Source organism: Trachurus japonicus, chromosome 16 (assembly GCF_045865225.1).
Source record: "Trachurus japonicus isolate A0001 chromosome 16, Traja_1.0".
In the NCBI taxonomy this organism is placed as follows: Eukaryota; Metazoa; Chordata; class Actinopteri; order Carangiformes; family Carangidae; genus Trachurus; species Trachurus japonicus.
Window position 1 is genome coordinate 31,759,044 of NC_140922.1, and position 14,714 is coordinate 31,773,757.

Consider the following 14,714-nt stretch of genomic DNA (forward strand, 5'->3'; position numbering starts at 1 on the left):
AACTTTCATAAAAGCCATTAACTCTGGTGATCACTTCTCTGATTACATAGCTTAAACTGATTAATGACGGTGATTGATGTAGATAGAAGCATCAGTATCGATGCTGTAATACTATTAGTGGTCACACTTTTGTGAGTCAGCATAATTTTTTCTTTAATAATGAATGATATTTGAAATAGTTGATTGATCAGATGAGCAAAAAGATGAAACTAATGATGGTTTTAAAGCCAGCTGACCATCAGACCCAAAGCAACAGCAAGAGATCTCTATTAGATCAATTAGATAATACCACCTTAATAACATTCAGACACTCTCATCTTTAGAGTTTCTCCTCAGCAGCTGTTTCAAAGCTTAGACAGTGAAGAACGTGACAGAGCTGAAGTAAAAGAGAAGCTGAGAGGAGCATGTAGCAGCTAAAGAGGAGGATGCGCCTCAAGTTTTACTGTCTGCTGATGATCTACTGCCACCTAGTGGTGAAAAAACAATCACTAAAAGCAGATTAAAACACCCGGGGGGCCAGCTGCACAAAACACAAGTCTTCTTATGGTCTCCATCAAATGTTTTCTCAAGTATTTTAAGTCCTAAACTGTTGCACAGAAGACCCCAGCAACCAAACTAAGAAAAAAAACAAAAAAACCTAACTATCCAAAGCCCTAATGGTAGCAATCAAAAGTCTGCATGGAAACAGTAAAACTTAAAAGAACTAAAAGAAAAGAAAAAATCTGTGCAACTAACTTAAGTAACTCCCACAGTTAAGCAGAAATTCAACCTTAAATGTCAGACTTTAGTAGCATTTAGTGCTTTGTACAACCGGCCCTCACACCTCAAACCCCAACTGTGGGTACATAATTAATCTTCTACTGTATGTGGTGCTTTAAATATCAATCACCTAAAACTTCAAATGTAGTTTAAAGTTGTGTCTATAAATGGCAAGTTTGAACTCAGCTCATATGAAGATAAATCAGAACAGAGCAGCAACCGGACAGTTCAATTCTCTACTTAGAAGAACTGTTAGAAAAGAAAAGAAAAGAAAAACAACGACAGACATTTCTATAGTTTCCTCTGTGTCAATGAATCTCATAGCCTTTGTGTCCCACATACGCAAAGTCACACAAGACTAGGCCATAAAATATTGTTTAATCCGCCGCTGAAAATAGTCCCCAACCGATTCACTATTTGCTCCTGTCTGATTAACTTTTCTAAAATTGTTTTGGACTGATTTTGTTTAAAAAAGAGAAATTCAACAATATCTGTGTGGCTTGATTTTTAAAGATTTGGTGGGAACGGAGGCAGAGAAGCACTGAGGGACTAACACGTTGTTGGTTTTGACCTTTACATGGGTTTCATCATTGACAATAAGGAAGATATAACCTGCAGCCTGATCCAATAATAAAGATCATCTGACAGTAGGTTGGTGTTTGTCACGACCTATTTTTTGTAAAAGATTTATTTCTCAAATGAGCAGCAAAATAGCTTAAAGTTATAATAACCGCTGCTCTGCACTGATCTCAATCTCAACACTTAAGTTAGCAGATGATAAAGTAGAGTTTTCTTCTGGCAGCACAGTGGATCTGTGCAAAACGTAATGTGGAGACGAATCCCACGACCTTCACTGATAATAAACAACGAGACGAGGCGGAAGAGACCGAGCGAGCAGTGATATCTCTGGTCGACCTCTTCCTCGTCTTAACACGGAGACAAAAACCCAAACACAAAACAGATGATACAAGTAGATAAAACTAGCTGCTCTACGTACAGAAAATATGTATGTGCACTCTAATATAGAATCTTCCAAACCTCTCAAGTAAAAGTTTCTTTTTCCTAAAGTTTTGCTGCTATACAAAACAAAATATACATCTAATAATAAAAAATACACTCTTAAAGTTCCAGGCTGGCCAGCTTTTAAAGGATATACTAAAATAATAATAATAATAAAAAAAAATACAGTCAACCCAAGATATACAGCTGGGGTCAGCTACCACAGCAACGGAGCAAGTGAACCAGGCGAAGAGGAGGAGGAGGAGGAGGAGGAGGAGGAGGAGGAGGAAGAGGAGGAGGAGGAGGAGGAGGAGGAGGAGTGTGGGCAGAGACTGACCAGTGGAGAAGTCAGTCGTCGTCGCTGTCGCTGCCTGATTCGCTGAGCTGAAGGTCGTTTCCTGTGAGGAAGAAAAAGAAGAAGATTCATCATCAAAAATCAATTATTTTCTACTCCGACCCTGGTTTAAAAGGGATACTTCACCCAAAATCGATAATTCACCAATCATCTACTCACCGTCATGACAAGGAAGGGTTTGGAGAACATTCAGAGTCATCAAAACTCTTTAGGAGTTCCAGGGGGGGTCTGGCTGGTGACGGGTTTTCATATAATGGCGGCGGATAGAGTTCACTTTTGAATGGTCCAAAACACACACTATGAAACATCCAGATACCTCCATACTGCTCGTCTGTACTGACCCAAGTGTCCTGAAGCCGCCACATGAAAAAGTTGTGATGTGATCTCTGTTTTTATCCTTGTTGTAGCAGCAGCTCCCAGTGCCTGCACGAGATTTGTTGTGAGATGTTCTTCCGGGTTTACATCATACATCCAACGAACATCTTGCAGCAAATCTTGCGCATCTCTCACAGCCACTGGGAGCTACTGCTACAACAAGGCTAAAAACAGAGATCACATTAATGTTTTCTGAACAACTTTCTCATGTGGTGGCTTCAGAACACTTGGGTCAGTACAGACGAGTATCTGGATGTTTCATAGTGTGTGTTTTGGACGATTCAAAAGTGAACTCTATCCACCGCCATTACATGAAAATCCGTAGCCAACCGTCGGACCCCCCCCTGGAACTCCTAAAGCGTTTTGATGACTCCAAACCCTTCCTTGGCATGACAGTGAGTAGGTGATTGGTGAATTATCGATTTTGGGTGAAGTATCCCTTTACAGTTTTTCTCGATTGTTTACACACAATTTCTGTGTCATCTAACATCTAACTTATGCACCAACCCCCTGAACCAAGTCTGCTAAACTACAAGCACAATTCCTGCTTTACACTCAATTTGCAGTTCTATAACACACTTTTTTCAAAACACTACACACAATTCTCTGCATTTGGCACAATTTTCATGAAGAAAATCTCTTGTTTTCATGAGTAACACACTGTTATTCAAAATTCTAAAGTTAGTTTCCCTACTATGCACACTGACTCATAACATGGGTAAACACCTGTCACACAGTTTTACAATTAGCAATCAGAGCTTTAGCAAAAAATGGGCAACATAACAGGCAGTGATGGACTGACACCAAAAAGAGAGAAGCCAAACAGAGAGAGAGAGGCCACACAACACAAACACACACACACACACATATATATATAGCAGTGATCATAATGATGATGAGAAAAGAAAATGCATTGATCACCAAAATTGCATGTCAATGGAAGGATTCAAACCTAGACTAGAACAAAGTCTTTGACTACGAAGAATGTTACAGTAGTCTCATCTTGTCAAAATTATGTGAAAATGTGTGTAAACAATCAATAACAACTGTAACAGCATCCAGAAACAGCGGTGACTTACTGAGCGTGTTCATGAGCTGGTTGTTGCCCTGCTGCCGGTCGGCCCCCCCGTTGGCCACGTGGTGGCGGTTGGGGGAGGTCTGGCTGAGCGGTCGCGGGGCGTCGTGCTCGCCGTCGCTGCTGCTGCTGTCGTCGCCGCTCCCCGAGGCGCTGGCCGAGTCGGAGGAGCTGCTGCTGCCGCTGCTGCTCATCTGCTCGATCACCTCCACCTCCGCTCGCAGCTCTGACAAACACAGGTGGAGGACGTTTAAAGGGATAGTTCAGCATTTTGGCAAAGTGGCCCATTGGCCATAATCCCTATAGTCTTAGCAGTAGGTTCGTTACCTTTAATTGTCGGTGCATTGCGGTGAGCTGCTCAGAGCTACGCTACGGAGGCTCATGGGATTTCTTGGTTTCCCTCATCAAACTCATCAAATACACAATCCAACAACTCCACAACGCTCTGGTGGACAAGTTGTGAGCTGCACATTCACCACGCTATGAGATAATAACACAACGTTACCACACAGAGTTGTTTTAGAGGGAAATTCATGCAAAACCGCTGATGTGTGTTGCCTTCAGGGACAGTTTTTCATCAAGCAGTCTCTGTATTTCCCTCTAAAACAACTCTGTCTGGTAACGTTGTGTTATTATCTCATAGCGTGGTGAATGTGCAGGTCACAACTTGTCCACCAGAGCGTTGTGGAGTTGTTGGATTGTGTATTTGATGAGTTTGATGAGGGAAACCAAGAAATCCCATGAGCCTCCGTAGCGTAGCTCTGAGCAGCTCACGGCTCTGCTCTGCCGTTCTAAAAACAGCTTGCACTGACAAATAAATGTAACAAACCTACTATATTATAGCAATTTTGGCAATGGGCCAATTTGCCAATATGTTGAACTATCCCTTTAAGTTTCATCTGTGAAAGAGGTGGGTTTCAGTTTGCTCACCTCTCTTGATGTCGTCCAGCTGGGGCTCTGGCGAGGGGTTATCCTTCGAAGGAGAGGGGGACGTTTTGACCCCGGCCCCTGGCTTGGTGGGGGCCCGGAACTGGGAGCTGGGCTGGCTGGACCGGACCGACTGCTGCTCGATTCGGGCCTGGATCTTACTGCTGCCCTCTGCCCTGTAACACACAAACACACAATAAAATGTTAAATAGTGAGAAAAATGTACAAACAGAGGCTCAAAGATTAAGTCTAGATTCATAGCTTATAACAAAAAGTGGTCCGTTTAAGAATAAAAAAAACAAAACACAATATAAAAACCATAATAGGTCCACAATAAATGAATAAAAAGACAACCTACACATCTATATGTAAGATCCCTGAGGACAGCAGGACAACAGGCTTTGACGTCTCACCTGGTTTTCTTGACCTGGATGCTGCTGCTCAGCTTCTCCAGTACAAATTCCCCGGTGTCGTGGTTGATGATGAGGACACAGTCCTTCTGGTACGGCCTCTTGTTTCCTTTGAACACGGTCATGGGAGGCGTGGAGCCCTGAAACAGAAGCAGTTCATCTAAACATATTCCATCTATGTTTGATTTCCAGACTTTTCTAGAATTAAAATGTTTGTCGTTTTGATTCATTAATATAAATGAAGTCCCCAGTTTTACCAGGCGAGACAAGATCAACCAGGAAACAGTGTTAAAAAAAACATCTGTAATATTGTTTTCATGGAGTTTTACCGGAATGTGAGGTAACGTTATAGTAACTTCATCCCCTTTGCCAACTTGTAGCTCTCCCTCGCAGCTTGTGTCAATAGATGCAGGTTTGAAGTCATCTGGAACAGAAGGACACAAACATCTTTAATAGGGATCAAAAGATGGTTTACAACCAACAATTTACCACTATACTTATCTGTGCCTTAGAAAAACACAATTTGATGAGCAAATTGATCAGAGCTGAGTTTCTGAGTTAGGATTTTGGCTGCACAATACACAAAAAACTTCAGATTATGTTTATATGGGCAGGCGTTTGTAATTGCCATCAGCTCAACTCAATTGATATTTATATAACACATTTAAAAACAACCTCAGTTGCCCAAAGTACTGCACATTACAACATAAATACAATCCAGCTATGTGCAACTTCAGTGTGAATGTTTTAGTTTTTTGCTTCATTTTCACTTAAAAAATATCAATTTGATGATGTGATGTTGGCTGGTTCTTGTCAAACATGTCCCCTCACATCTTGTGAATATAAATTATTCTCCAGGGCGTCTCTGTAGAAACACTTTTTTGTTTCTGCCAATGCTTAACACATCACTTTTATTTATTTATTTAAACTGCGTTTAGGATGTTGCACTTGGTTTTGCAATTTCGATTGCATTGCCATTAATTGTGCAACCCTAGTTAGGAAACTCAGGGCTCCAGATTAAAGCAGATATCAGCTTCACGGCCGTTTCGGCTAATGCTGTGTTCAAGGCAGGCTTTTGAAACCGTAAGTTACAGCTTCAAGTCACAACTACGACTTGGTAGCGTTCCAGGTAACCCGTAGCTCGTGTTTTTACCGTCCTGTTGTCTGTGAAAGTTCCCTATAACGGCCACTCGTAACTTCCGACCCGTGAACTCGTACCAGATCGAACTGGTATGACTTCACAGGAAGGAAAAACACAAAGTACGAGTTTCTTTGAACGCACCATGAGTTAGCAGCCCCCGCCCTTGTCAGGCATCAATTGGTCCTCGTGCTACGTCACCACATTCACGCGCATCCCTTGGCTGCACACACAGCCCTTCATGCCGTTCTCTCCCCTCATTGGATAACACTTGTATCCCACAAGGAAAATTTTCTCCTCGGGTTACAGCAGAGCAGAGTGACGGAGAGACTCGTGTTTAGGCTGAAATACTTCATGTAAGTGATTGCTGACGGAAAATAGGACTATTTAGGACTTATATTAACAAAAACATTCCACTGATATCTGCTTTAACTGTTTTTTACTCGGAGCACAGTGGCCCCTAACCTAAAATTTTAGGAGCGCAAACAGAAAATGTAGGGGCACAAATCAACTTGCAAAGCAAATATTCACATTTCCTTTTCATTCATGAGCCTCATACATTTTGGCCTGCTTTGTGTCATGACAGATTCCAGATTATTTGATTGTAAAAACAACAAAAACAAAACAGTAAATATACTGGTTGCACAAGAGATGAAGTAAATGATGAATTGATTTAGGGGGAATCTGGAGCACTGAAATTAGACAAATCTAAGTCACGAAATCTCTACAAACTGATCTATCTATCTCTAACACCTGGCCTAAAGAAGAACATGTACAATATTATAGTGCACAATATTCAAGGAATGTTCAAGTAACAGCATTAAAATTTTGGCATAATAACACAGACTTGTGTATTTAACCTGTTTTAACAGCAGTAGTGCTTTATTCACTTCACACCCGCCATCAGATCCACTGGCTCACTCTCATTTACAAGACCCTTCTTCAACGTACAACACCCCCCTACCTGTCTTGCTTGCTGCACCGACTTCCTGTCACATACAACACTCGGTCCTCCCATCTCATTCTGTTAACAACTCCTAAAACCAGATCTACACCAGGCCTTGCATCTTTCCAGTCAGCTGCTGTCTCTGACTGGAATGCTTTACAAAAACACCTTAAACTGGATAACTTCATCTCCATCCCGGCCTTCAAAGACGCCATCTCACACCTTTTTACAGATTCTTGCAGCTGCTTCCCTACTATTTAACTATTCAACTATTTAACCCTTTTCTTCAGTTTCTGCTTGTTGAATGCCCATACCTACCGCCGTCGGCCTAGGCCACTTTCTGTGACACACTGCTCTCTAAAGAATCCTGTAATATCTGTAACAGACATTCACTCTTTTTATGCTTGTAAAAATCTTGTCTTTTATGCTTGAATATCCTTGTTATTAACTTTTATGCCTTGTTTCTGCTGAATGTTTGTATAGTTGTGCATATTTGCTATTGTCTTTTAACCTATCTTTTCTCCCTCACGCCCCCCCCCCCCCCCCCTCAAGAAGCTCTTGTCAGGCCATCATTGTAAATAAGAACTTGTTCTTAATTGATTCTGCCTGGTTAAATAAAGGTTAAATAAAATAAATTTTCCTTCCTTTAACTACTAACTATAATAAATCAAACATTAACAAACTACATTTTTTTTAAAAAGTGAAAGTTGCCTGAAACTTTAAACGCAGTGGGTGTAACGATGATGTTTTCTATGCAAATGACCAGACTGCACTTATCCACATAATTGGCTCTGGTTGTGTAACAGACATCCTGCCTGTCCATGTGAGCAGACCATAATCCCACACAGGGTTAACCATCAGTTTTAACACGTTTTGTCTTTCTCTTATGTTTTTGTTGACACACTCACATCTGATGGTGTGAAAGGAAGACTTCGGCCTCTTCTCAAAGCTTTCCCCGAGCTTCAAAACATGCTCCTCTTTGTCCAGCAGCGGGTTCGTGCTCCCGTTCATCTCTCCGGTTGTTCGTGTTTGTGTTTTATTTGTTTGACTAACACGTTAAAAAATAAATAAATCACATTTATCCGCGGTTGGTTTGGTCCGACGTGCTCCGGTTGTGTCCGGTAACTTTGAAGAAGTCCAAATTACAGCCCAACTATGGGACAAAGTTAGCCTGCTGCGGCTAACACTTAGCACAACATCCCTTACGTCATCGGCCACGCCTCTTCCGGGTTTGGGTCCGACTGTGAAATGAAACGTTACGGATTTCACTTTTCACTTGAAAAATATAAGCGTTGTTAGCAAATAAAATAGTTTTTACATTATTTAATTATTTTTTATTAATATAATATGTATTTTCATCCAATATATAACGGTCGGTTGATAATATTGACACCCCACGCTAGAAAACGGAACTAATTTGCAATCACTACACGGATGGATTAAAGCGACGGACAAGATGGACGCGAAATGTGTGTAAAGATGTAGCCGCTCACATTTTCTTACATATTAACTTAGTTTTAGTTCCATTTATCGTCAAAATATCTTTCGTTAACGTAAATTCGCGTGATATTTCGTGAAAAACAGAGTCAATCATTGTTTTTTTAAAAAGATTTTAAAATGGCGCTGTCAAAAGATGAGAGTTTCCCAGAGGATATTAAACACACACCACCTCCAGAAGAGGAAGAGGAGCAGCTGGGGTCTGTCCCGGGACAAACTAAAACCTCCGCAGCCAGAGTTTTAACCCAGGAGGAGCTGGAGCGGCTCGGCGGGGAGAGAGCTCTGGTGTCCGGCTTCAAGCAGATGAAGCTGGAGAAAGAAGCGCAGAAGAACTGGGACCTGTTTTACAAGAGAAACACCACCAACTTCTTCAAGGACAGACACTGGACCACCAGAGAGTTTGAGGACCTCAAAGCCTGCAGAGAGGTGTTTATTTATTTATTTATTTATTTATTGGATCTCCATTAGCACCAGCACATTAGCTTGGCTATTCTTCCTGGAGTAAAAACATTCAGTCAAAGTTGACCACTCACTAATACATCAAGGATAACATAGAACACAAGACACGACCTGTACAATACAGTCAAAAATCAATAAATATACACATACAAGGGAAAGGCAACACAGTAAAACATACAAAAACCGAAATAGTAACCTCATAGGGCAGGGAAGAGAACAGGCACCTCATCATATAGCATATACCAACTACTGCAGCTGCATCCGCGGGGAACCAGAAAATTTAGGGGCACATATTCACTTTCCTTTTCATTCATGATCCTCATCCTCACACATGTAAAGACAGATACCAGATTCTTTGAGTTGCCACTTCCATGTTTCACCAGTGTAAATAAAAAACAGCAAATTTACTGGTTATACATGTGTCAGTAGATGGAAATTTTACTTACATTTTACAAAATGCCTCCATTTAGAGGCAGTCTGGAGCCTTGTGATCATCTACTAGAAAATTGTGTAGCTATTTACCATATTTACATACCCTTAACATTGAATTAAATTTTTTGTCTAAGGGAAAAAATAGTCATTCAACTTGGTCTTATCCAAATTCAATCAGCAAAGAAGTTCCCCACAGAGACAAGACAGAGTCAGACAAAAAGAGTTATGCATGATCTGATTCAGTCTTTGTCCTCCCTCCCTGCTGTGTAGTTTGAGTCCCAGAGGCTGGTGCTGCTGGAGGCCGGCTGTGGCGTAGGAAACTGTATCTTCCCTTTGCTGGAGGACGACCTCAACATCTTTGTTTACGCCTGTGACTTCTCACCGCGAGCTGTCGAATTCGTCAAGGTAAGATTTTAGATAGAATTTTATTATTAGACTCAAGGTCCATTCAAAAAAGACAAACAACACACATACAAATTTAAAAGAGACAGTCATACCAGTGTTTCCACATGGCTGACTGGTATCTCACAGCACTGAGTCCAGGATTGGACAACAGCATTAAGACAGAATTTTGTGTGTCATTCAGTCGACAGATTAATTTATACATCAATTTCCGCAACAGAGCATGAAAAGTATTTACACGCACTTGACAGAATAACTCACTCGCACTGCACCACCTAGGTTTTCCCATCAAAATTCATAGGCAATCGTTATAGGCAACCTGAAGTTTGAGGGGGTACAGTAAGATCTGAAGAGATTAATTTTAACATCATTAGAACACCAGAAAAATTTACGTTTCAGCACATTGGCTTTTGTATATAAAATACGCCGTTGCCTGTACATATCCTCATCATCACACAAATCATCAGTGATGATGTGTCCCAAATACTTAACAGTATGACAAAAAGGTAACACATTCCCTGACAAATGAAATAATGGGAACACCAGTTCCTTAAGATGTTTATTCAGGATTATCTACAAATCACAGACCCCTCCATCAATCAGCCCTCACACTTCGCTTTGGTGCTATTCTCACATCACTCTTAACATTTGCACAACAGTTAGTGCATTTCTCAGAACAATTATTGCAAACTGCAAAACCTAGTGGATGACCTGCAAAAGCAGCGTCACTTGTTCAAAATGGATAGTCCATCCCTCAAAAGCAAGTACTCATGTCAATGAAACTGTCAGTGTCGTCAAAATGAGAAGTCCTGACACCATCGTTTATGAACAAGATAGTCAAATGGCTTTGTCATGTTTTCATTAGGACACTTTATTCTCTAAGTGTTTTCCAATGCAAAAAGTGATGATACCTGAAAATGCTCCAGACAGCACTATATACTACTTGTACAGCCATGTGAAAACTACAGTAAAGTTACACATTACTGTATTTAGTGGAGATACTGAATAATGTATGTTTCACATTTCTACTGCATATGCTCTTTGCAATTCTGATTTGTTCACAGCATTGTGCAAAGGAAAAATACACTACAGTCATCTACAACAAACATAAGAAACACTCTTTGGGTACAACTTTACGTAAACAATGTGGCAGTACATATAGTAACTGAACCTACAGAGTACTGTAAATCATTCCTGCACATCCAGACGTTCCAGTCACATTTTCATCTACATCACTCTGTCAATTGTAGCGATTGAAACAGATTCAATATTCCCAAAGATACAGTAATGTCATCCTTACATTGTATCTCTTTCAACCTTATGCCATTGTTTGTAATGGGCTCAGTCTCTTCCACCTCTGTGAGGTTGTCTTGTAATCCTATGTGATGCAGAGTAAAATTACAGTAATGTACAGTACATGTACTGCATCAACCATTATTACTGTAGTGTACAATACTGTAAAAGTGCTTCCTACTTGTAAAATGCTGTAGTACAGTACCGTACTGTAAAGATGGGACATCTTTACTGTGGTTGCTGTAATACATTACAATACAGTAAATCTGTTCTCTAGTGAAGCTCTAAGTCTAAATGTAAATGTAAAAAAGTTCTTGTCCCACTGTATCTTACAGTAATGCCTGACACAATGACAGCAGTGCAGATTGTTTAGTGCTGAATTACTGTCCAATACCATACTACCTGTTGTTCCTTACTCTAAATGTTTGAATCATTGAATTCACAGTGCTTCTCCCAACATTTAAAATTAGTTTGACAGATTTTGAAAACTAGTTCAACAATTTTGTATGTAATGACTCAAGCAATGAAATGAGGACTATTAGTTTTATAGGGAAAGACTATTCAGCGTTCAAAAGTATAGTTCATTTTGACTGACATGACATAAACAAATGATAATGTTGTAAAACAGCAGAGAATTGTATGAGAGCAACTGATACATGTCCAAAAGCATTTGCAATTTGTTCAGAGGAAGGAGAAACTGCTACTACGATGTGGACAAATGACTACATGTTGTGGAGGTTGAACTAATAGTTATGAGAACTTTCATTCTGATGTGAGAATAGCACCAAAGCGATTGAGAAAAACTGTAATAACACAGCTATGGATGTTTATAAATGATAAACAGTCTGAAATTAAATGCTTTTTCTTTACAGCAAAACCCACTGTACTGCCCCGAGCGCTGCAGTGCCTTCCAGTGTGACTTGACTCAAGACGACCTCGGGTCAAATGTGCCGGAGGGGAGCGTGGACGTCGTCACTCTCATCTTCGTTCTGTCGGCCGTGCACCCCGACAAGATGAAGCAGGCTTTACACAACATCAGCAGGGTGAGAGCAGAGCAGACAGAGGCAGACGGGTGGAAAGAACCGCTGCAGGATTCAGTCTTTTCTTATTAAAGGGATAGTTCACCCAAGATTGAAATTTCACTCATTATCTATTCACCCTCATGTGGACTAACAAGGGCTGGGAGAAGTTTCAGAGTCCTCCGTGGCTTCTCTGAGTTACAGGGGGTCTCGGCGTAGCAGTGCATGTCCATATAACGGTTGCTAATGGATACCAACTGTCTTCGTAACAAAAAGACACACCAAAAAACATCCAAATACCTCCATGCTGCTAGTCAGTGTGATTACTGACGCCGGCGCAAATCTCGCAAGATTTGGACGGACCAGGAAGAGGAGCTTCCGTTACAAACAAGCTTGAAATATAGACTTATTTAATTTTTTTTCGGAACAATTTCGCATTTTGGGGCTTCAATACAAGACGGACATTACATACGAGCAGCATGGAGGTATTTGGATGTTTTTTGGTGTGTCTTTTTGTTACGAAGACAGTTGGTATCCATTTGCAACCGTCATTCATATGGACATGCAGTGCTACGCCGAGACCCCCTGTAACTCAGAGAAGCCACGGAGGACTCTGAAACTTCTCCCAGCCCTTAGTCCACATGAGGGGGAGTAGATAATGAGTGACATTTCAATTTTGAGTGAACTATTCCTTTAACTTCAGGAATTTTCCTCTTCCTAAAATACACAGTCATTTATGTAGCTCACAAGGAACATACAAGGGTTTTTAATGTAGCTGCAGGATTGTCAGTCACAACACTGGTCTGTGCTGGTTTTCATATGAACTTATTGTAATGGTTGTTAACATACACATGGCTTTAAGGTGCTGAAGCCCGGAGGCATCGTCCTGTTCAGGGACTACGGCCTCTACGACCACGCCATGCTGCGATTTAAAGCCGGCAGCAAACTGGGGGAGAACTTTTACGTTCGTCAAGACGGAACCAGGTCGTACTTCTTCTCTAAAGGTCAGTAAATCACTTGAATGTAGATAGATAGATAGATAGATAGATAGATAGATAGATAGATAGATAGATAGATAGATAGATAGATAGATAGATAGATAGATAGATAGACAGATGGATAGTGTTAAGTTTTGTACTAGAACTATCATATAAAAACGACAGTAAATCACTTGAATGTGTATAGATAGATAGATAGACAGATAGACTGACTGATAGATAGATAGACTGACTGATAGATAGATAGACAGACAGACAGACAGACAGACAGACAGACAGACAGACAGACAGACTAATTGATAGATAGATAGATAGATAGACAGACTAATTGATAGATAGATAGATAGATAGATAGATAGATAGATAGATAGATAGATAGATAGATAGATAGATAGATAGATAGATAGATAGATAGATAGATAGATAGATAGATAGAGAGCAGATTTTTGTGTCTTTAATTCATATCCCGTCCTTTCTCTGAGTTTTCTCTTCCCGTGGTGTTTCAGAGTTCCTGGCCGAGCTCTTTGAGGAGACGGGCTTCCAGTGCGTCACCAACGACTACGTCCTGAGAGAGACGGTCAACAAGAAGGAGGGGCTGTGTGTTCCCAGGGTGTTCCTGCAGAGCAAATTCACCAAGCCTGGCCAATCAGAGAGCTCCTGATGTCCCTTTTGCCTTTTGACTATCACTGCCTCTCCAGATGTGGAGAAACATAAGACTGAAATGTCCAGATGACCACAGAGAGAATCAGTGACCTAGCTGTGATGCTGCTAGCTGACATGGTTTTTCTAGATGCAGGTGGGTATTAAAACCTCGGAGCTGCTCCTTCATCATCATCAGCTGAAGACCGTTCTTGTACTGGGAATCTTGAACTTGCCAACAGGACCGGGATGGTTCAGCAAAATCCTGAACTGAATAAATAATGAACAGTTTGAAGTTACGTTTCACAGCCTTCGTAAAACTTTGCTCAGGTGCCTTTGGACTTTTATCTCCTGGGAACAAACAAATGTTTCTGTTGCCTCCAGTTTTATAGATTCTCTACCCCTTGTTTCCCCTGATACTGAGTTCATGTGATGACTATGTATGTGTACATCCAAAAAATACACATAGTTCACCATCTATACAAAGGAAGAAACTGCTCAACTGTCATTTAACACTCATACACAAATATTTCAGGAAGCTTGCTCACAGTTTCACTTCCAGATTGTGGTCAAAGTTTTTTTTATTTTTTTTATTTTTAATAAACCACACAATAAGATAACTATCATGTTCATTCTGACTTTAAATAGACATTTAAGTGGTTTTATGTGTCTTGACATCAATAGGAAGTGTTGTTGTTTTACACCCACTATACATGCAGACAGACCAGACATGTTAGAAACATTTGAATTAAGTACATTCAATCAAGGACAATGAATCAATCTGTTAATGTCGATTCTTCTCTGGTTTCTCATTAAACACATCATCCAGAACAGGGCGCCGTTGGTGAGTTACAGTCTGATTCATCACCACTTAACAAAAAGTGGTGGTCAGTGGTTGCAAAGTGCACAAAAGCTTTGGTTAATTTGCAAAGCAATGCAGAAAGTTGTGATGATGGTTTTTACGCTAAACCTCTGTTCAGATTGTTGGATT

At 40.6% G+C, this 14,714-nt stretch overlaps 2 protein-coding genes across 2 annotated transcripts; one reads left to right on the plus strand and one right to left on the minus strand.

Annotated features, from left to right (window-relative positions):
* Positions 1 to 1,713: 1,713 nt before the first annotated feature.
* On the minus strand, positions 1,714 to 8,182 carry eaf1 (ELL associated factor 1). The gene is made up of 6 exons (XM_085803078.1): positions 7,893 to 8,182; positions 5,230 to 5,324; positions 4,904 to 5,040; positions 4,494 to 4,666; positions 3,568 to 3,789; positions 1,714 to 2,156 (listed from the first exon to the last, which is right to left on the minus strand). Exons 1-6 carry the CDS (start codon positions 7,993 to 7,995, stop codon positions 2,107 to 2,109), a joined length of 780 nt encoding a protein of 259 aa, XP_085659204.1. The 5' UTR covers positions 7,996 to 8,182; the 3' UTR covers positions 1,714 to 2,106.
* A 292-nt stretch (positions 8,183 to 8,474) lies between these two features.
* Positions 8,475 to 13,850, plus strand: mettl6 (methyltransferase 6, methylcytidine). The gene is made up of 5 exons (XM_085803077.1): positions 8,475 to 8,907; positions 9,643 to 9,777; positions 11,940 to 12,110; positions 12,949 to 13,090; positions 13,591 to 13,850. The coding sequence occupies exons 1-5, from the start codon at positions 8,602 to 8,604 to the stop codon at positions 13,743 to 13,745; spliced, it is 909 nt and encodes a 302-aa protein (XP_085659203.1). The 5' UTR covers positions 8,475 to 8,601; the 3' UTR covers positions 13,746 to 13,850.
* The last annotated feature ends 864 nt before the right edge of the window (positions 13,851 to 14,714 follow it).

Excerpts from the sequence above, each read along its gene's own strand:
- mettl6 (XM_085803077.1), top strand. The coding sequence starts at position 8,602 with ATGGCGCTGTCAAAAGATGAGAGTTTCCCAGAGGATATTAAACACACA. Across the intron at positions 8,908-9,642 it reads ACCTCAAAGCCTGCAGAGAG|TTTGAGTCCCAGAGGCTGGT; the intron begins GTGTTTATTTAT and ends CCTGCTGTGTAG. Across the intron at positions 12,111-12,948 it reads CTTTACACAACATCAGCAGG|GTGCTGAAGCCCGGAGGCAT; the intron begins GTGAGAGCAGAG and ends CATGGCTTTAAG.
- eaf1 (XM_085803078.1), bottom strand. The coding sequence starts at position 7,995 with ATGAACGGGAGCACGAACCCGCTGCTGGACAAAGAGGAGCATGTTTTG. Across the intron at positions 3,790-4,493 it reads GCTGGACGACATCAAGAGAG|AGCTGCGAGCGGAGGTGGAG; the intron begins GTGAGCAAACTG and ends TGTGTTTGTCAG. Across the intron at positions 2,157-3,567 it reads CCAGCTCATGAACACGCTCA|GAAACGACCTTCAGCTCAGC; the intron begins GTAAGTCACCGC and ends TCTTCCTCACAG.